The 20,715-nt window shown below is 39.4% G+C and overlaps 4 protein-coding genes across 4 annotated transcripts; 2 read left to right on the top strand and 2 right to left on the bottom strand.

The window, feature by feature from the left end:
* Window positions 1-160: 160 nt before the first annotated feature.
* LOC114533851 (leucine-rich repeat protein SHOC-2-like) lies at window positions 161-1,228 on the bottom strand. The gene has a single exon (XM_028555469.1). The coding sequence runs from the start codon at window positions 1,115-1,117 to the stop codon at window positions 287-289; it is 831 nt and encodes a 276-aa protein (XP_028411270.1). The 5' UTR covers window positions 1,118-1,228; the 3' UTR covers window positions 161-286.
* Window positions 1,229-1,325: 97 nt separating this feature from the next.
* Window positions 1,326-3,172, top strand: LOC114533838 (glomulin-like). The gene has a single exon (XM_028555450.1). The coding sequence runs from the start codon at window positions 1,363-1,365 to the stop codon at window positions 3,154-3,156; it is 1,794 nt and encodes a 597-aa protein (XP_028411251.1). The 5' UTR covers window positions 1,326-1,362; the 3' UTR covers window positions 3,157-3,172.
* A 30-nt stretch (window positions 3,173-3,202) lies between these two features.
* On the bottom strand, window positions 3,203-17,994 carry LOC114533836 (dmX-like protein 2). The gene is made up of 36 exons (XM_028555441.1): window positions 17,698-17,994; window positions 17,007-17,132; window positions 16,773-16,844; window positions 16,540-16,618; window positions 16,261-16,427; window positions 16,137-16,176; window positions 15,848-15,977; window positions 15,143-15,639; window positions 13,063-14,946; window positions 12,493-12,792; window positions 12,058-12,308; window positions 11,610-11,856; window positions 11,184-11,531; window positions 10,659-11,032; window positions 10,452-10,549; window positions 10,026-10,336; window positions 9,715-9,947; window positions 9,341-9,520; window positions 8,320-9,115; window positions 8,036-8,212; window positions 7,574-7,897; window positions 7,286-7,437; window positions 6,769-7,137; window positions 6,352-6,604; window positions 6,026-6,233; window positions 5,823-5,955; window positions 5,525-5,739; window positions 5,347-5,449; window positions 5,206-5,266; window positions 4,983-5,113; window positions 4,746-4,820; window positions 4,579-4,670; window positions 4,458-4,510; window positions 4,287-4,376; window positions 4,000-4,127; window positions 3,203-3,902 (listed from the first exon to the last, which is right to left on the bottom strand). The coding sequence occupies exons 1-36, from the start codon at window positions 17,788-17,790 to the stop codon at window positions 3,696-3,698; spliced, it is 8,997 nt and encodes a 2,998-aa protein (XP_028411242.1). The 5' UTR covers window positions 17,791-17,994; the 3' UTR covers window positions 3,203-3,695.
* A 189-nt stretch (window positions 17,995-18,183) lies between these two features.
* Window positions 18,184-20,061, top strand: LOC114533850 (DTW domain-containing protein 2-like). Its single transcript, XM_028555467.1, has 6 exons — window positions 18,184-18,348; window positions 18,472-18,562; window positions 18,642-18,801; window positions 19,034-19,164; window positions 19,283-19,411; window positions 19,763-20,061. Exons 1-6 carry the CDS (start codon window positions 18,230-18,232, stop codon window positions 20,000-20,002), a joined length of 870 nt encoding a protein of 289 aa, XP_028411268.1. The 5' UTR covers window positions 18,184-18,229; the 3' UTR covers window positions 20,003-20,061.
* Window positions 20,062-20,715: the final 654 nt, after the last annotated feature.

Genomic DNA, 20,715 nt, shown 5'->3' with positions numbered 1-20,715 from the left:
GTAATATCGGTTAATATTGGTCATCAATCAAGGGTTATAATTTAATAGCATTAATACCCTCTTCTATAACTTTCTTAAATACTTGAGTTGAAGTCTTCATTATAGCAAAAGTTGATATTAGATAAAATTAAACATATTGTAAACTACACATTTCCATTTTATGGGACATTATGAGTCATATATACCCTAACTTTATCAAAATTTAAGTCACTTATAAATATCATAAATGTAATAAATATGAACTATGAAAATATTAAAACACTCTCAGTAATTGACTATAAAACATTCAAAATTTTTTTAGTCTTGTTCGTTCGTTCATTCCATTTTCCTGAATGACATCATTGTCCAGATCATTTCCTTTGAGAACCAATTCAAACTTTACCATTTCTTCTGGCATTTCCAAAACTTTTGTATGCCGTAAATCTAATTTGTATAAATTTTTAAAGCCCTTGGACATCTCATTTGGTTTTATACTAATGTCATTATTTCTTAAATTCAAATATATAAGGCTATTTGACTGCTTCAAACAAGCTGGAATAGACTGTAGACAGTTATAACTAAGATCTAAATAAGTTAAATTCTTAAGCATATGAAAGTCATGCGGTAAACCAATGATCTGATTTTTCACCAAACTCAGCCACTTCAAAGCTTTAAGGTTTGAGAACTTTTCTGGTAGGCTCGTTAGCAAATTTTCTCCAGCACCAAGCTTCGTTAGTCTTTCCAAAAAGCAAATTTCAGGAGGTAACGACATTAATTGGACGTTAACAATCCATAGTTCTGTAAGGTACTGCAACTTTCCAAATTCAGACGGCAAAAATGCCAGACTATTATGACTTAATGAAAGAGCTTTCAGGTTCGTTAGTCCACAAAATCCGGATGGCAGCATCGTTAGTTGATTATGATCCAATGACAATTGTTCTAAGTTTGTTAACAAGACAAGTTCTCCAGGAGGCATGATAATTCTATTATCATTCAGTAATAGCACCCTCAGGTCGTTAAGTTTGCAGATGCTTCCAGGCAGAACTGTTAAATTATGGTTACTGATATTCAAAGAGGTCCAGCCCAGCTTCCCAGCAGTTTCAATTATATTTTCAACTTCTTTCAGATCTCCTGACATTACAAAAGCTTGCTCAAAGCATATCGAAACAAATGAAAGTGAAAAATACGTTTGAAGATCGATTTAGAAGCACAGGATCTCAAATGTATTGCTTTATTGAAAGTTTTGTTTATGTTCACGTACGCTTCACGACAGTTTCCGAACTCACAGAAGACTTTCTGAGATATTGAATTTAGTAGATATAAATAGCTTCAAGATGGCTGCCCACTAGGAACGAAATGATCGAAGGGAAGAAATAGATCAAAATGGAAAATCGAGATCAAACCACGCTGTGCAATGAATCAAAAAGTCATCTCCAGGAAGCTGCCAAACATTTCGTTGCTGAAAACAACGGAGATCATTTTTTGATTTCTGCCCAGGAGTGTTTAGAAAACGGACATCAAGAAGCTTTACTTGAGGTCCTTCGAGATCCTGATAATGCAGAGCTGTTAGGTTTTGTTGGCTGGGATTTGGCTAAAATGGTATTCCAGTTCCTACCAGATAATTGTAGAAAGTTAGAGAATTCCGACACTCATAAAACATTACTTTATTTCATCTGTAATTCGTGCAATCCAAGAGAGATTTGTCTTAGTCTAAATGAGATATTGAGTCAGGAATTACATTGGGAAAAGCTTGTAATGTTATCGAATCTATTGTCGATAACATGCAGCAGACTTAAAGGAAAAGTTGCGAATATATTACTGAGTATATTTAGATCAATTCAAAAATGTTTAAGAAACAGGAATGATGTGGTGGAACAAGAAGCAATCTTGGAAAATACGCTGGAATTTGTTAGTACACTTTTTAAAAAAATCCCAAACAAATTTGAAGAGTTGTCTGATGATGCAAAACTACTAAAAGACGGGCTTCTTTCGTTCTTGATATCTTTATTAGAACACCCATTTGCTTTGCTTGAGTTCAATGTAAGCTCTGAAAACAAAGAGGAACATTTTACGAAAAATGAGACGTTCGCAATAACCATTCTAAAGTTTCTTGGAATTTTAGAAAATGGTTCTCTGAAACGATTGTTCGAATATGGTTTGCACCATGAAAGTAAAGCTCAAACAGACGTAGAATCTTCCGATGATGATGTAGATGGCCTCTCCTTTCTTGGCATCGGTTGTCTTTCGTTTTTAACCCACGTTCAAGGAATCGGGGCAGAATTTGTTCCAGTTGTGACAACAGGCAAATACTCTTTGGATACGAACATGATCTACATCAACGCGTTGCTTTGTTTTAACGATGCTAAAGTTATCTCCAAAGGGCTTCGTCTGTTAATAGCCATTTCAAATTTGATAGTAACCAATACCTTAGATCACTGCTACATTGATAATAGAGAATTCTTGGCGTTGTTTACCAATATGAGAAATCTTATGATACACTCAGAGGATCTCGAAATTCGACAGGAGTCTGCAAAAGGATTCAGGAACATTTTAAATCTTCTTAACCCCAGAGGAAGGTACAGACTTCTACGAACTTTACACCAAGGTGAGATCCAGTCTGGTTTTGCTGAACTTCTTATCCTTATCCTCAAGGACGAAATCGCAAGATCTCTATCAAACAGCGTTGGCGATTCGTGGTTCCTCGGAGGCTACTTAGAATCGTTTCTTCTGGAAAACATATTCAAGATACCATCTAAAGCTTTGCAGTCCGAATTTGGTGTGATTGAACATTGCAACGGCCTCTTGTCCGGCTTAAATTTACTTCGATTTCTGCTCATCAGAGATGACGAGAATAAAACGACAATCCATACAATCTTTCCTAAGTTAGAAGACTCCTATCTGAAGCAGCTGAGAAATATCGTTGAATTAAGCAGAGCGAAAATCGGTGTTTTAATTCAAGAAAAACAACAAGAGAGGAAGAAGGGAGTTGCAGCTCAGAAAACAGCTACTGACGAAACAACGTTCAACGTGACTACGCCAGACGGGAGTAAACTCGAACAAGGTTCATTGCAAGAGCAGTTGGAAATGTTGGAATCTGCGTGTCTGACGTTGGATATGATCGAATCGGTTTTAGCAAGAATTGGAGAAATATATGACGATAAACGAACAAAGATGTAATAACATTTATAAATTTGGTGTGACAGAAACGAACAGCTACCAATAGGATGTTTGCGAGGTCTTTCTGCATTGTAATTAAATATGTATATAACTATATTTTATTTGCTGGTGAAGGAGAATGATTGTTAGTCATGTATTAAATTTGTTTTGATAAGAGTTCAAACTGCATTGGCTCGATTATTTGTTCGCACAGCACGTAGTTGTAGAGAAGAGACGAGTAAACATGTTCCTTTCGTCACATCAACTATTGTTCCTCCATTGGGTACCCACTACTTCACTGAACTTCCTCTAAATCCCATAGACATCCATTTCTGAGGATTTCAGTCATTTCAAATCTTATCGTTTGCGTCATGACTTTGCTTGATCTTCACCAATGCTCGACTTCCTCTCAAGATTAGATCACTCAAATACTTCACAAAATCTTGTCTGTCCATAAATAATTTTCGAAGCCGAACAATTTCTTTGCGTTCATTTGATGCATAAGAGAATCTCAATCGACATATTCAATTTATCTTTAAATTAATTTCTACCTACGGCTACTAAAATGGTGAATTTACAGTCAAATTTTTCAGGGGTAATTGCCGCCATTTCAGGGTGCCATCTCCTCCGCACGAATACATTTCCCCCCCTGGTTGAAGACACACCCGAGGTACCCCCTGTGTACCCAACTTTATAAGTTGATAATTGCTCTTCCCGTGCTCACCCGGGTACGACAAGAGTTCCTTATGAGCCAGAAGATTCCAGACCTAAACGAGTAGAGAAAGCAATCAGAGAGGTGGCTTAGTTTATTTTTCCTTCCTGTTGAAACACTGAACGAATTCCACATAATCGTATGTGACCCACCTTAATATCACCATCAAGAGATCCTGTCACGAAGAATTCCTCACTCTCATCCACCGCTATACTCTTGACGTCACTGTCATGCGCAGTGAACTTCTGCATCAACTGCCGTTGACGTAAGTCAAATATACCTGTGGGATGGTTAAGGTGAAATTTTGTGCTTTTGTAATGTACTTGGTCCTTGGTCACAATGAAAAAGACAAATCCTTTTGATGTCGTCAACTTATACTTGAAAACGAATGTAATAGAATTGAAATATGTGGTCTAAGTGTCTATGTTCAAAAGGATACAGACACCACCTCTACGTCCTCCAGATAACAGGAGCCTTTTACCAGGAACATAAACTAGACAAAGCGAGCCAGTTTCATGACAGTTGAAACCTAAAAACAACAAATGATCTTGTAAACTATCTCCGTCTACGTCGTTTTAAATGTACATGCAAAGTTCAATTATATAAATACCGTGAACAAGTGAGGATGAGCGAGGAAGTAGAGTGTCCCAGAGGCAGACGTTGCTGAAGATTAAAGTTTGATATCAGAAACAATACGTTTATTTGAAATGAATCCTGAACGATTTTCTTACTTTAAATCGCTGGAGTATCCTGCTGTTGCAAGAAGGCTGGTTGATCCAAGAAAGGCAAAATCATTTCCTTGTTTGTTATGACATTTTAATGTCTAAAATCCGAAAAAAAAGAACAGTGAAGATTGATAGAAATAAATATCATGTTTGGATGCAAAGCAAAGACTTACTGCAAACGCTGAGGTTTTTGCTGTATTTACACATTGGTACAACGAGAGTTGGCCGCCAAAATCAATCACACCAAACTAAGTTGAAATAAAACTTTTCTTGAGTATAGCAAGATATCGTTAACATTCGGTTATCACACGAAGAAAATATGGAATTCTTCTGGTCATTGTGTGCAGTAAAAGGAGAGTAAGAGTAGTATAACGATTTCTAAAGTCTATCATCGTATGATATGCGATTACCTTGCATCCGTGCTCGCTAAAATGAACTTTCGTGACACGTTGATACTTCCCGCTCTCACGATACGTGGCAATTTCTCGATCATGCCCAAACTCCCAAATGCGCAGACTTCCATCATGGCCACCAGCAAGATCTAACACAACCACAGGCAAGATAAATCAAAACAAAACATTGAGTTTAAAGTCCCATGAAATACACCATTTCACTGCACTACAGAAAACTTACAATAGTGTAAATTTGGATGCTCTTCCAGCCTTTTTATTCCTGATATATTCCGTTTAAACATCTGAACATAGGTTGTAACATCAGTCAGTACAAATATTGAGAATAATAAGCCATGGAAAACAGTAGCAAAACCTTACATACCACAGATGTCCCAACACCAGATTGTGCGGACATTCCAGCGCCAAGAAAACCAGCCTGACCTGGATCTACTCCATTGTAAATCATTGTATAATCCTCCTGACCGCTGTACGAAAGAATATGAAATTTTCAGCAAACTCATTAATGTTGTTTGTCTGTTTTGTTATGGCTGCTAACCAACCTGTTTTCGGGATCAGAGTTCACGTTTTCATCGACATAAAACGTCCGGGAAATCCCCATCGCGCTAGAAATATCTAGTTCTTGAACATCTCGCATCGTAGCCACAACAACCCGCATAGAGTTCGTCTTGCTAATACAAAACGAGTTAATCGCTTCGGAATCTTTATAAAGAACCTTGGATTGGGAGTCCTCCTCTTCGCCGTCTGTTTCATCAACCTAAAGGGCCAAAAAACAGTCTCCATTTTTCATAAAACTCACAAAACATGGAAAATCCATCCAGTATGTACATCTTTACTCACTGAACCAATAGATTTTTCAGATTTGTGTGAACTTTCACCGAAGGCAAAGTCAAGAAATATCTTTTGTAGTTGCTCTTTGATTACAAGTGTATGCCATAATCTTTTCACCGGATTTGCAGCTGCGCTTGTGGATCTGAGGTAAAGAGCGAGGTTTCATAATTGTGTAAAGCATTCGCTTAGGAAGTGGTAGACTTGAATCATACCTAAACGGTGTATTAGTTGGATCAATAAGTGCTTTATATTTCATTAATGTTGGTCCCCCTCTTGGGTATTCATCTTGACCAACTGCGTAGAGACTGATGTAGTTGGCAGGTGCTGGGCCACATTTCTTTAACTTTGAGAATAACACTTGTTTCCAATGATCAAGCATTTTAACAGCCGAGTGAAGAAGTGGAGAAACCGTCGGCATATCTAAATATATGTTTCAGAAAATGATGAGCCAATCAATGCTGAGTGTACAATGTATTATTAAATGAACAGCTAGGTAATAAGTGGGACATCCACGCAACTAAAACCTCTACTTTTTTACCTGAAACTTCCAGGCCAACATCCGCAAGAAAAAGATTAACATCGTGACATAACAAAGCACTAATTGAGTAATTTAACAATTTCCAGCTGAACGATTTTGGATCCAAATGGTCCGTAGGTTTGATCTTCTTGTCTTTCATTTTAACAATCGTTCTTCCTTTTTCATCTTCAAATGCATCATCAGATTCCTCAGAGTCTGACGATAATGAACCCTCAGAGTCGAAATGAAATGATTTTCTTGGATCCTCCTTAGGCTGAAAGAAAAACGTTTCTGTAACAGTCAATTGAATTCGACCCATTTCTCAACACAACTGCAAATAATCTTATAGTTTGTTTGGCATGCATACATACGTAAATACCGCAATGGAATTTAGTCTTTTAGTTTTAATTATGATCATATTTAGTTCAACATTCTCACCTTTCGTAGGAAATATTCCATTAGTGACAACTGCGGTGGTAAAAATTCTTCATTCTCACTTGCTTTCTTTTCTGGTTTATTCACAACCTTCGTAGGAGTTTGCAGCAGTTTGAAATTCCATTGTCTTCGTTTAGCAGCCCAGTCGACACCTTGCGCTTGTGGTGATGGCGATGATGACTGACGTCTACTGTCGTCAGGGCTCAGCGGTCTTTTCTCCTTCACCTTGCGCCCGCCACCGAAGGTAATTCCCCACATCTCAGCGGTCAGGTTGTTGCATATGATGTAGTATAGTTGATTTGGATCATTCTCACACCAAGCTATTGCCAGTAAGCTCAGGTAGATTGCTACGCATATCTCACACAACAAAACCTTCACATTTAAAGAGTCGAGTTAATTTCGCCTCAACGATAAGGGAGAATGCTTTTAGATATCTAGCTCACTTTTATAATTCACAAAAGGGAAAAGTTCCGGACTGATTGAGCTACCCTACTAAGTACAGTTGCCAAGAATGACTAACCTTGAGTTTTAATGCATTATCCTTGGCTTCGGTGATAAGTAGGGAACGTAAGAGACGAACACCAGGCCATTTGTTAGGAGATGAGGTAGGCCTTTGTCTACTGCCTAAATGTTGAGGGCTTTCGGAGCGATTATATGTGGGGCTGGCTTCTCCTGGAATAAGAAAAACAATGTATCGCCGACTTGAATGATAACCAACAATTTGATTCATCCGTTTTAAATCGTTTTCCCTGGAGTTAAAGCGAGGGTAATTTCCCATTTTAGGAACTCGTAATTTAGTAAGACTTACTGCCATCGTTTTCCTCTCGACCACAAACTAGACTTTGAAAAACACACGCCGACAGAGTGGCACTCATGCTTCGCAACACTGAGATCATCTCCAAAGGTTGCGATGGACTGGGAGGGCCTGGTAATTTCGTGAGATACTTTAGTATATCTTGAGTCATGGACGAGAGGTAGGTAAAGGGACTGGCGCCAAGCGAAAAAGTGGATACCATAGTAGCAAGGATAAGAGGGGGTATTGATGAGCCGGCTGATGTAAGGTAAAGCGGTGACATGAGATGACGTTGTTGCTCCAATTCGTGAATCAATATCAGAAGTTCAACTTTCATCGCTGAAAAGAAATAAACATAGCATTGTGTGAGAAAACTCGACCTTATAATGCGTTGAGAAGAAGCGAATGATCTACCAGCCAAAATTTAGCTAAAGGATAATCCTCCCGATATTTTGGAAATGAAACATCTCTACTTACTTGCAACATCTCCACCACAAGCGCCGTGTAGTGTGCAGTAATTCAATAAAATATTCAATAAGTTCTGATTTTCTTTTAACCATTCAATATGTTGAGCAGAAATCTCAACTTTTTTGGCGAAATTATTTTTCTCGTTTGCCGTTTCAGCGACCAGATCGCTAAAAGACTCGTCAGACACTGAAAAACAACAGAAAGGTTTGTGAACACCCCTTTACTTCTCTGGCATTGGCTACCACTGGAGAAATAAAGAGGAAAAAATGCAGATATTATAGTTCAGTTTATACCTGTTTCAAGTGCTGTCGGTGTACTAACTTTCAAAGGTCCTGTCGAGCCAGATTTTGCTCCATCTCGTTTATAATCACAGATGCGATGAATAAGGTCTAACTCTTTCTTTAGCCACTGGGTAAAAGTTGATCTTAAGTCTTTATTATGGATCTCACAGTGATGGGGTAATGTACAGAGTTCCTCGACAACTAGCTTCAGACAAGCTCTAAATTTGAGTCTCTGGGAAATTGCCTCGTTATTCAAAGGTTCATCAGCACCAGCTTTCAAGCTATCAAGGCCTTCATTTGGTCCTTCACTGTCATTTAAATGAAGTTCTTTGTCTTCAGACGCACTACCGGAATTCAAAGAACCATCGTCAGTTACACTATTAAACTCTGCCTTATACGAGGTATCTCCTAGACCCGTTCCTCCTAAAACGGCAGACACAGGTTGACCCCAATCGAAACCAGAATTTGACGAGTTATCATCAAGTTGGTTGCTAGCTTGTTGAGAACCGCTCAGAGAACTCGCTACGGGCTGAGACCAGTCAAAACTTGAGCTAGTTTGCCCGCTTCCTCCAAGTTTGTTTGAAATAGGTTGAGACCAATCAAGATCGGAGCTTTTCTCTTTATTCTCGCTAAGTTTACTGGAGACAGGCTGACTCCAATCAAAATCTGAACTGCTTTGACCATCATTTTGAAGTTTCGATGAAACAGGTTCACTCCAGTCAATATCAAGTCTGCCGGTGTTAATCATGTTTTCATTTTTGTCCGCAGAATTTTCTTCCGATTCATTGGTGGAAAATGTGTCGCTTTTCTGAATATCACAAAAAGATACGAGAATATAACTGACACAAACTCAATTAGCTTAAGATAGAGCGTTTCTCCGATAGTTTAAACACCAACAGTGGATTGTAGAATACTACATACACTGGACTACCACATTCCAGGTATGTTTTCAATGAACACTAGCTTTTACTCGATAAAATTTTTCCCGTATCGAGTCTACATCGAAAACCGAACACCCCCTCCCGATACTTACCCGGTTGTCATCACTTTCAGGGGGAGGTAGATCCAACAATACTTGTAATGATAAGTCTGGACATCCAGCATTATAATGATTATGAGCTGTCATGTAATATAACCGTCGTTCAAACGCTGTCGGTGGTAATGCCAACATAACCACTTCGCTCACGCTTTGCTGACGAGTAACTTGAAAAGCCTAAAACAACAGAGTGACATAATAAGCTTGGGAAACTTCCTAGGGAAGGTTCATCAAAACACAGCCTGTACAAATGGCTTCTTCTCAAGAGCTGGCGTTAATAGAGTGCCGAGAGTTTCATCTAGTTGTTACAACGAATAACTCACAACCACATTGACTTTGAATGACTATAAACACCGGAGTATTAGGGTTACCTTTCGCCGAAGTCGAGGAGTTCCCGCTTTCGTGTGTTTCTCGAACTGTGTTCGTCGTAGGACGGGATGAGTTCGGAGATACACGTAGAAATTGAATATATCAGGACTGCCTGACGCGGCAAGTTTGTTGTATTTCATTTCATCAAAGCTAAAGCCTGGCTCTAGTAAGAGAGTTCGCAATGCCTTGTGGTAGTTCTTCGTCACCCAGTAAGCAATGCTGCGTAAGAACGGATCTAAATGAAACAAAGTAATGAAATAAACAGGTTTTCTTGCAACGCGGGTACATGCAGTTGTTTATCAGGATATTTCACCTTGTTTTTCCTCACAATTCCCCTCTTCTTGTCCTAAGACATATTCATTAAGAACTCGTTTATAAATCACATTTTCAGCATCGGTATTGTACAACCTCGCGATGACTAACGCCAGTTGTAGATCCTTAAGATGACTGATGCAAAGACGTACTGCATCCCACAATGCGTCAGCAAGGAGGAAAAATGCAACGGCGTGTTCAAAACGCTGCTTGCTCAATAAAGAATACGCGTTCTTCAAGGCGGCTTTCCGCCATCTTTCTTCGCTGAAATTGTTCCCGAAAAACGTCGCCATTCGCGTGTCACCTTGGGTCCTGGAGAGAGGGGGGAGAGAGAGGACGGAAGGTTAACTAATTAACGTTCGTTGCACTAAATACCACATTCGGGCAATGGACTAAGTCTACATAAAAGATGTGAAACAGTGTTCACCTGAATAATCCTCGAAGCACAGTTTTCTTTCTCATGGCCATGTAGTAGAGAGAGCAGTCCATAGGATCTTGTTTCGCATTGAACTGTGTCTTAGCCACCTTAAATTGATAATATAGTTGATAAGAAAAGTTGTATAACTGGGCATTTGATTGATGTAAAAATGTGAACTCGACAGTCATAAGCACGTGGAGCATTCTAACGACTAACCTTTTCAATGAGTCTTCTCAAAGTTTCGTTACTCTTGATCCACCACCCGACGCCATATTGTCTCAATTCACTCCAGATTGGCTCCCCCCTGATCATCCCAGGAAGCATTGCGAGCAGTTCTTCTTGTGTCTCAGAGTGAAATGCCCACACAAGCTTGGAGGTCGAGAGACCTTTTCGCTCAAGCTGAGCTCTTGGTAGGAGCGGTAAGGACCTCAGTAGACAAGTATGATGCCTCATTGCTAATAGGAATCTCAATCCACATTCATCAACAGCATCACCCCCACTACCCTCAGTTGCTCCTATACTTCCCGTCGTAGCATACCCACCACCCCCGCCACTAGGACCACCCATGAAGCCAGTGACTCCATCTTTGGCTAAAAAAAAAATTAAAATATAGAAAATGAAGGAAGTGTTGACACAATACTTTATTAACATCCTCAAATTTTGTGCCCAATCTATGATTATTGACAGCAAAATCGATAAAATAACGGCACAAATATTGTCTGGAAACGTTTCATCGTTTACCTAGATCGCATTTTCGTGCAAACTTCAATCCTCTGTTAATTTCCGACGTGCTCTCTTCCAGGTCTGTTTTGGTCGTAGCAAGAGTATCGGCGAGAGCCTGAAGCTCAAGTTGTTCAATTCTTGTCAGGCCGGGAAGCTGTTTCTTGCTGAGATGTTCAGAAAGTAACCCAGCTTGCGCTAAACCAAAATGGACTGGGCTCATTGGAGCTCTCGAACTGTGAACGATCGGGAAGTGGTCGGAAACTTCCGTAGACTCGAAGCTGTTCTTAAAAGAATTGCTAAACAATTCACTGTAATCATTTTCGTCTGGTTGTTCGCTGGTTGTGTTTGTGTCCACATTCGTGGTGTCTGTCGAGAATGAAAGAAAACAAGTTTAAAGAAAGTTTCCTCCTGTAAACAACAACGGATGTTTATTAGGATTCGTACCTCTATGAGTGTTTCCACTGTCATCGTTGTCAGCCGCGAGTAAATCAAAGATTGGTATTGGAGGAATACAGTCAACATTCGGGCGATGAACCATCTCGCCAGTTTTAGCCGGAGTATCAACCGGTGTCGCTGATAAAGACGTTGTTCGACTCAATGTACTGATAACACTTCTTGTTCTGTTTCTTGATGTATCCTCATCGTGATGCAACGCTTCTTGTATCGCCTCTTCGCCCGCAACACAACGAACCTAGGAACAAAACACAAGTCCTGACAAAGGTAACTGCAGACATAATGCACAAGATACAATGCAGCAAAAATATGACCAGATATAAACAGTGGAAAGGCTGTTTTTCCAAGGGGAAATGAGACTCACACAAAGGACCAGCCAACTACAACACTCGTACAAATAAGACCCTAAACTTTTTAAATCATTCATAAATCTTCTCACCAAATGATTCAAAATAGCGCGGACTCTTCTTAATTTCCCAAAGTCCAGTAATTCCATCAGATACTTCGGATGGTACTGGGGCAGAGTCGGATTCCGTCGGAGAACCTCGTTAAATAATCCGGGACCTCGGAGAGCATCGGAGCGCAGATCTTTATCGCTCGATTTCTCGTCCTTCCACTGGGAGTAAACGTGAACTTCGTAACCAATCCCCACGACGAGCAAACCGCGGCGTACAAATGAAATGAAAACTCCTGGTAAAAGGAAATTAGAAGTGGAAGTGTTAATAGTGTTAATAGTGTCGGTTTGCACAGGCAGTGTTTCACTTCAACAACGTGATTGGGGAGAAGCACTGTTTAAAATGAATTGTATGAAAAATAATAGCAAAACTCCGGAAAGCTTTAGTCACTGATTGTATCTGGTATAACCAAAGCCTACCTAGTTCACTGGGTGTGGCACCACTACTGGTCTCAACTGTGGTAATCTTTTTATAGCGATGATTTATTGACCCTTCTTGACTATACAGGTGGATCAAACTACCGATGTTGACCACCAACACAAATAGACCATTTTCACATGAAAACCAGAGTGCGCATGCCTGTTGAGCATTGTCGGAACTGCTCTCTGATTCGTCGATCCGAAATGAGTCTTCCAAGACCCATTCCGTGTTTCCACTCGACTCGCTTTCCCATACAACCACACTGAAGTTGGTTTGCGTTTCATTTGCTATCATCTCATCTGAAAATAACACAGCAAACACGTGGTTGATATTTATAAAACAAACAGCTTGGACAATCTGATATTTAAGCTATTCACAACAAATATAATGAGTTAAGTCCATCGACTTTCATATGAATGAGGTCCTGGACGAGATAAGAGCTCAAGACTTTGATGGCGTCTGTCTATGCCACTGGCTCATCCTTGTTCCCAGAGCTTCTCCACTGCGTTGTCAATCAAGAAGCTCTGGTAACGAGAATAGTGCGCGCTGGTAACAAACTTAATGATTACCTTTGCGTACAACAACCGCAACTCTGCCAGTATTGGCACAATCCACAGAGACAGGAATCCCATCAATACCCAAAGGCGTTTCGGAAGTCTGAAATCCATGCCCAGGCTTCTTGATACTGCACTCGGTCCAAGTGTAACTCCACTCCGAGTCTGAAGAATCTTGAACTTCGCAGGACCAAAATCGTAAAACGCCGTCGGAACATGTCGTCGTAATTAGGAACGGCAATGAACATACTCGGTTTTCCGAAACCGTTGATAACGTGTTCGCAGATGATGTTGCTATAGTAACATACACGCCATCGGGAAGATCGAGATATGACGTCAGTACTTTACGTGATCTTATCCCGCATTTAAGGTGTTCTTGGTGCTCCTGAAAGTCTGAGAATGAAGACACCTGTGGGATATCGTGCGGGCTAAACGGAGCATCACTCGTGGATTCACTATCGTCTGTATCACTCGCGGTGATCTCGATTCTCCACATGTGAATCATTGTCCGAGCACCAGAGGAAGTCTGATTGCTCTCTAGAGCAACTAGATAAAAATTATCTTCAAACATATCATCATGAGTGCATTTTGTCCCACCGGATAAACATCCCTCAACAATCGCATGTTCTGAGAATACGTGGAGAAATAATGGATCTTTGAGTACATTTCGCGAGCTTTTGAGACGGCAAAGTTTCAAGACACTTCCTGGTTTTGGACCAGATTGATCGCTGACTATGCAGTGTAACAAATGGTTCACAGTGGATACAGCAGGATAACTCGTGTGATATCCTTCGCCGTCCTCACTGTCAAAACTATTGAACCGCTCTAGCCCACGTCTGTAGTTTTGTTTTCCAGATAAGAAATCCAGCAGAGCTTGGCCGTCCAAGACAACCTGGTAGAACCGCAGGCCAGTATCATCGGAGGCAACAAAACAAGCACAAGGTGAAACTGACCTCGGTGACACTGCAACTGAACTGTCGAATGTTAACAGAGTGTGAATAAAAAGTTTCGGCAGCCAAGCAATTTTGTCAAACGCATCCGGCGCAGTTGAGGTCAGTTTTGCGAGTTCCATGATCCCTCCCGTTTGCGAAAGTGGAAACACGCTATCACATTGCCATAGAATAAGTTCACTGAAACTAAAATCATTCGAAGTGGATGTTGCATCTTCATTTTTCCTTGTGTCTTCGCACCCCCCGTTCCCTATGCAATCAGAGCCAGTCCCCCCGTTTGCAACCATCTCGTCACTACTTTTACCAGTGAACGTTGATACAGACAACAAAAGTGGCAAGGACGGATGCGGAAACATACCGGTCAGCGGGAAACGATGTCCTGACAAACGAGTTAAATGAGAGAATGAAATGACCATAGAAAATGCCGTGTCGTCAGCGAAATCAACCTGCCATTGATTCATAGATCCGTCTTTGTGCGTGGTTATCATTGCCACAGGCGGGTGCGCGCCAGTTTCGACAGAAACCAGGGATAAACTTGGCGAAGTTTGGCCTAAAACTGAGGCTTTGGTTGACCGACTGTGAGTGTAAAGACTATACTGTTCCGCAGGATTAGCAGTCTGCATACTTAGCTTGCCTGGTAAACGATATAAGATGATGTTCTGTAACAAAGAGTGAGCATCAGCTGACGGAAATACGTCTGGAATACAAGAAGAGAAACTGATCTGGCATTGTTTAAAATCTGCGCCTAGTGAACAGTCCAGCGACTCGACAACAAACATGAGCAATGAGCCGTCTGCAGGATTGATTGCGAGCAAGGAATCATGAGAGTTCTGCCAATCACGAAGAAGTGAGTTGAACTGAGATAAAAGATTGTTGTTCTGTTCTTCAGGCTCGTCTTTCAAGAAGATTTTTTCATTTGGAGGAAAGGATGCCATTGGTACTGTAATTTCTAAAAATTAAGAAGGACGTTTAAGATCACAAAAACAAATTTATACTGGGATCAACTGAGCTAGCACATCAAACTTTGTAGAATGTCTGAATGTCAAACTGGTGTCTTTTCTACATAGCTTTTTCTGGACGAAAACATAACAACACAGAAAAAATATTGTAGGTAATAATTTGTTATCAACTTTCCTAAACATTACCATTATCAAACTGATCAAATTCGTCACCGTCTTCATCTCCTACGAGATTAATAAAAGCACTACCATCCAAGCTTTCACTTCCAGTTGATATTTCGCTTTCTCCGTTTTCCGCTTCAACAGTGACGCTGGGAGATCCTAGCAATAAGTTAGCTATTGAGGTCATATACATTTCTTTATTGTTGACCCAATGAAGCACAAAAGAACTGTGGTTCTCTGAAGCGCTGAAATAGGTCACCGTGGACATGACTGGAATATCTTTGGCAGGATCGATGCTTGCGGCGATGTGGAAATGATGGCTGGTTTGAACGTCGTAGGAATCGTATGTGGAGACATCATGGGTTATGTATTTTGATTTAGGTATAAAACGATGTCGCTCGCAGTGGCTCGGGCTGAGACTGTCCGAGGAATCCCGTATCGATTTCTGTTCCAAAGTCTCGCACCATATACGACAAACATTATCCACACACGACGTCAGCAACACGTTTGCAATGCAGTTTCTAAACGGAGGAAACCATTGCCTTGTTTAATCACAATGAGTTGTTTGGAGGCGTGGGTTTAACTCACGGGAGGGAGTTAAGATAAAGTGCACAATCACCACTCCCCCCTTCTCCTATTGAGACTCGTGAAAGTCGTGAAAATCATGCTTTATGAAAAAAAAATAATGATGGTGTATCTTTACACAATTAGAGAGAATATTAGAATTACCGCATCATAAAAGGGCTTGTTTTTCTCCAAGATATTCCAGTAACTGGACGAGGGTGTGGAATATACAGGAAGTCGTAAAATGGCGCTCCATCATCATTATCATCATCATTTCTTGTTGCAATTGCGTCATCTGTTGAAGAAAAATTACAGTTACAATTGTGGGTTGCTACAACAATAAGATACAGTGTTTCGTACTAAGTTAGTTGCGGACAAGCGGCCATTTTGATATCAATTGTAAACAACAAATGTCTTCTTACAGTGTAATATAGTGTACAATTTATTCACACACCTTTATCAATGTCAAACCAAACTTTGACGAGGCAATCATTCTATAAACAAAGTAAGATTTCATTTCCACTTAATTTGAACAACTCCTTGATTATAATAAAGTGGCTAATGAATTAGGCACCAACCTTCCCACAAGAGGCAAAGTAAGCTCCATCAGATGAGAACTCAATATAGTACACTGGAGTTGGTGTTTCACATTTCCAAATGCTCTTCCATATAATGTCATCCACCGTACTTTGATCCGACTCAATCCATAATTCTAGCAGTTTGCCACCTGTTAGGAGTCTCTTTCCTTGAACAAGACAATTTCGAAGGTCAGTCTCTACTTTGCTCATAATTAGCAACAAAAATTTTCACTCAGTCAGTTCATAAACGCATTAAACCCTAGCACACAGTACACTAACCATCTCTGTCCCATGATAAGCAATTCAAGGAGTAATTTGTTGTCACTGTGGAAACCAATAACCATTGGAAAGGTAAGGTCTATAATGAAAACAGAAAAGCATTACCACCAGGGTCATTCAAGACTTCATTTTTTGCAGTGTTGTGGAGAAGAACAAGTTGAATTATTGCATGGTCAAAGGATAGACTTTATATCCCAGATACACAATCTGAACCAAAAACTCTGTTTTCTTACCTTGTTTTGAGAGCTAGTTTCAGTTGTTTTTGGACAAAATATCCTGATCTTGTTTTCATAGGCTACAGCTATCTAAAATATTTAAAAGACATACACATCCATCTCAACTCTATATCAGCAGTAAAAATGACGAATGCATGCAAGTTTAGAAGCTGGAAATATATACAGTACTTAACAGAATACATACTTGATCAACCATTGCCTTTAGAGCCAAGGTGCAACAAATTTGCTTACCTTTCCTTCAGTTTCTGAGCATGATATTAGTCCAACATGGTTGCTTGCGGCACACTGCCTGGTTACAATCTGGACACGTTGAAACTTACTGTCTAAGATCACAACATCACAACCTGAACTATACACCTAAATGAAAACATGGATGGATTATTTGATCGATTGTTAATTGATATATGGATCTTGGTGCAAGTTAGGAACATGGATGGATTCTTTGATTAATTGTTACAATTGATATATGGATGCTGGTGAAAGTAAGAGGTAGGAAAGGGGTGAAATGGATGCTAAGTATTAAGCAAGATGCATGCTACTCATCACTTGTATCTTATATCAAGTCTACTAACTCATCACTACACCTTTTTTTGGTAAGATTTCACCGAGATTATGCAGATCGCAAACCTATGAACCTCATGATCATGATATTTATAATTGCTATTCTAAGCGTGCAATATCATACCGATCATATGATATTTTCATGCTAAGGTCACGCTTAGCTGCAGGCCAAAGTTCTAAAGGAGATATCAATAATTATTGATCTACTGTAGATTTTGTACTATAAAGATTAAAGATCGTGCACAATCGCTAGTTTAATATAATGGACTATCCCAAAATCTTTAAAAAGCACCAATACAAGTGATTGTGGAAAATTACATAACGTTTGACACAAACACTGGAAATTGTGCAAATTACTCACAATAAAGGGGTAATCTTCGACGGAACCATAGCCAACGGAAGCTTGATTCTCCGAGGTATTCGCAGCACCTGTTAAAACCTGATGCAATCTCATTATCCTAGAAGATCGTACATTCTCCTAAAACACTTTGATCGCCAGTAAACTCTTTCGATTTCATTCCATTCATAATTCTTTGCAATTCTTGGTATAATTTAATCTCCACTTTCCCAATGCAACATTTTCGAATGTCTCGCGCGGGACAACACAGGATAACCTAGGACATTGGTGGTTTAATTACCGAGCCCAAATCTTTACCTAGATTTTGAGAACCATTCATTTGCAGAAAAATAACTTCCTACGATACAGGTGATGAGGCTATATCTTTCAGGATAAAAAAAAAGAAATTAGTTGGATGGTCACGTCCTAAAGTGTATTATGCCGGAAGGTTTTATTGTAGTGAAGACGTCATATCCAGTTTGAAACTTGAGATCAATGGATCCTAAATATTATGTATCCCACTGAGTCCTAAATTACCACCCAAGATTCTTTCAAGATGGCGGCTTCCGAAGGAGTTGGAAAAAATATCAAAATTTCGACAGAGGAACAACAAGCCAAAGACAATGAAATTAGTCCAAAAACACATACAAAACGCCCAATCTGTGAGCGGTGCAAGTAAGTTTTCGATATCAGCAATTACCAGCGTAATATAAAAGGATTTCAGTCAGTATGATTCATGACACATAATTGAACATTTTGGTGTTGACAACATCTTTTATTTATTTTCTTTACATAAAGACGCCCTACGAAAGTATGCCTTTGCAGAGCTATTCCTGACAAGCCTTTGAATATTTCCACAACAGTGTACATCTTACAACACCCAGAGGAAGTATGGTTTTGCATTTATTAAATACATCAATGATCAATCCATAAGTTGATAGAATCTGATTGATATTCGTGATTTTTAGCGACACCGTACCTTAACAACAGTGCCACTGTTATCTGCTTGCCTGCCCAATGACAAGTGCATTGTGTACAATGATGTACGCTATTCTCATGAAAAATATCCAGCCCTTCACCAACTTTTAAAACGGCCAGAAACATTGGTACTTTATCCAGATGCAAGTGGTTAGTTCATTGTGATGCACAATATCTCAGTTTAGAAATACTGTAGATTCCTTGTAAATAATGTCAGTGGCCTAACCAGCCTGATAATTTAGTCATGCAATGCAATGCAATGCAAATGTTATTTTCTTATTCATTTACCTTGTCAATAAACATCAAAATATTAGCATAGAAAGACTGAACTGTGGAGATGGCCATGCTACTTTTTAATGTGGTAAACATATTTGATTTTTAGCAACAGATTTAAGGAAATTAGTCAAGGAAGCAAGTGCATCTCAAAAATACAACCTGGTTGTCCCAGATGGCACATGGCGTCAAGCTAAAAAGATATTCAAACAAAACAGTGCCTTGCAACAAGCAAGGAAGGTAACAAAATGCCAGCCTTTTTAACCAAGGAACTGACTATGATTCAATTGATAACTGACCAATATCAGGTGCCTTAAAAATTTGACAATCACTACACATGCACTAATGTCTTTGTCAGGTGCAGTTGAATGAAAATATAAAAAGTCGTTATGTCATTCGGACGCAACCAACCAGGAACAGTTTATCAACTTTGGAAGCAATTGCTGTTGCCTTGTCTATTTTAGAAGGAAAAGATGAAATTACAGAAGTGAGTGACATAGTGACACTGGGTCAATACAAGATGATCCTTACTCAACCTCTAGGACAAACGGTTTAGAACTGATAGAGTTATCCGTTGTAAATAAAGTTTAGTTTAGGTTCCTCCTGCAGTAACACTGGATCAATAAGAGATGATCCTTACTGGACCTCTAGAAAGAACAGTTTAGAACTGATAGAGCTATCCAGTATAAATAAAGTTAGTTTAGTTTAGATTTCCTCCTGTAGTAACACTGGATCAATAAGAGATGATTCTTACTGGACCTGTAGGATGAAGTATAGATATTGAATGAGCTATTTAGATATCACATGTAGTTTATCGATGTTTTTTTCACGGATGCAGGTCCTCAGGAAACCATTGCAGTTGCTCTGTGATATTCAACTTGAGCATGGTGCTGTGCCTCACTCGAGCAAGGAAGAAAAGAGAGAGCAGGAAGTATTGAAACAAAAACAAAGCGAGGACATTAAAAAATTAGAAATTATTGAAGGTTCTGAAGATAAAGAAACGAATTTAAAACATAACAGAACTTCGCATGAACACGAGACAGAACTCTCGTCTAAACGATCTAAACTTACAAAGTGATTAACTCGCGTAGATCTAGATAAGATCAACAATGGAGAATCACAAATGAAACTTGTAATAAAAAGAATATTTTTATTTCGATTTAATTGGTTATCTTTTATTTGCGATATTAAACTCTCGGTCGTTATAAAGATCAATGATAATCTGAGGACCTCCACAGACTAGGGATTTAGTTGTCGACAAGTATTTGTGATCGAAAACTAAAAGGGTGAAAAAACATAGTCTGCCACGTAAGTGGTCCGCAACTAAACTCTAAATTATTAGTTTTCGAAAACTAAGCAGTTTCCCTTTTCGAAAAGGGGAACTCCGTAGTTGTCGACAACTGATAGTTGTCAACGACCTCAGTATTTTGGCATTTTCTAATGTGTGAAAACTTTCGGTTTAGTTGTCGACTTCTTTTAATCTCCGCACTATTTCGGTTGCTAAATCAGTATTTGAGCGCCAGTGTGTGGAATCCTTTATCGAACTTATTTATTTGTCGATAACTTTCAGTTGTAGATCACAAATAGTTGTCGACAACTAAATCCCTAGTCTGTGGAGGCCCTGACGTAATTCGTGTTGATTACCCTCAGAGGAAATTAATCCTTAGTTACTCAGGAAATCTCTTTTCTCTTAGAAAGGGGGCGACCTACTTAGAGACAGTTGGAATATGAAAATCACTTTGAGTTTTTTTATTAAGTGGTGGGAGAGAGTTGGATATTATTCAGTTCAGT

This window comes from Dendronephthya gigantea, unplaced genomic scaffold, assembly GCF_004324835.1.
Source record: "Dendronephthya gigantea isolate DGI-Jeju-01 unplaced genomic scaffold, DenGig_1.0 000095F, whole genome shotgun sequence".
In the NCBI taxonomy this organism is placed as follows: Eukaryota; Metazoa; Cnidaria; class Anthozoa; order Malacalcyonacea; family Nephtheidae; genus Dendronephthya; species Dendronephthya gigantea.
The sequence above is the reverse complement of the archived record's forward strand: the minus strand, read 5'-3'. Positions and strand labels throughout refer to the sequence as shown.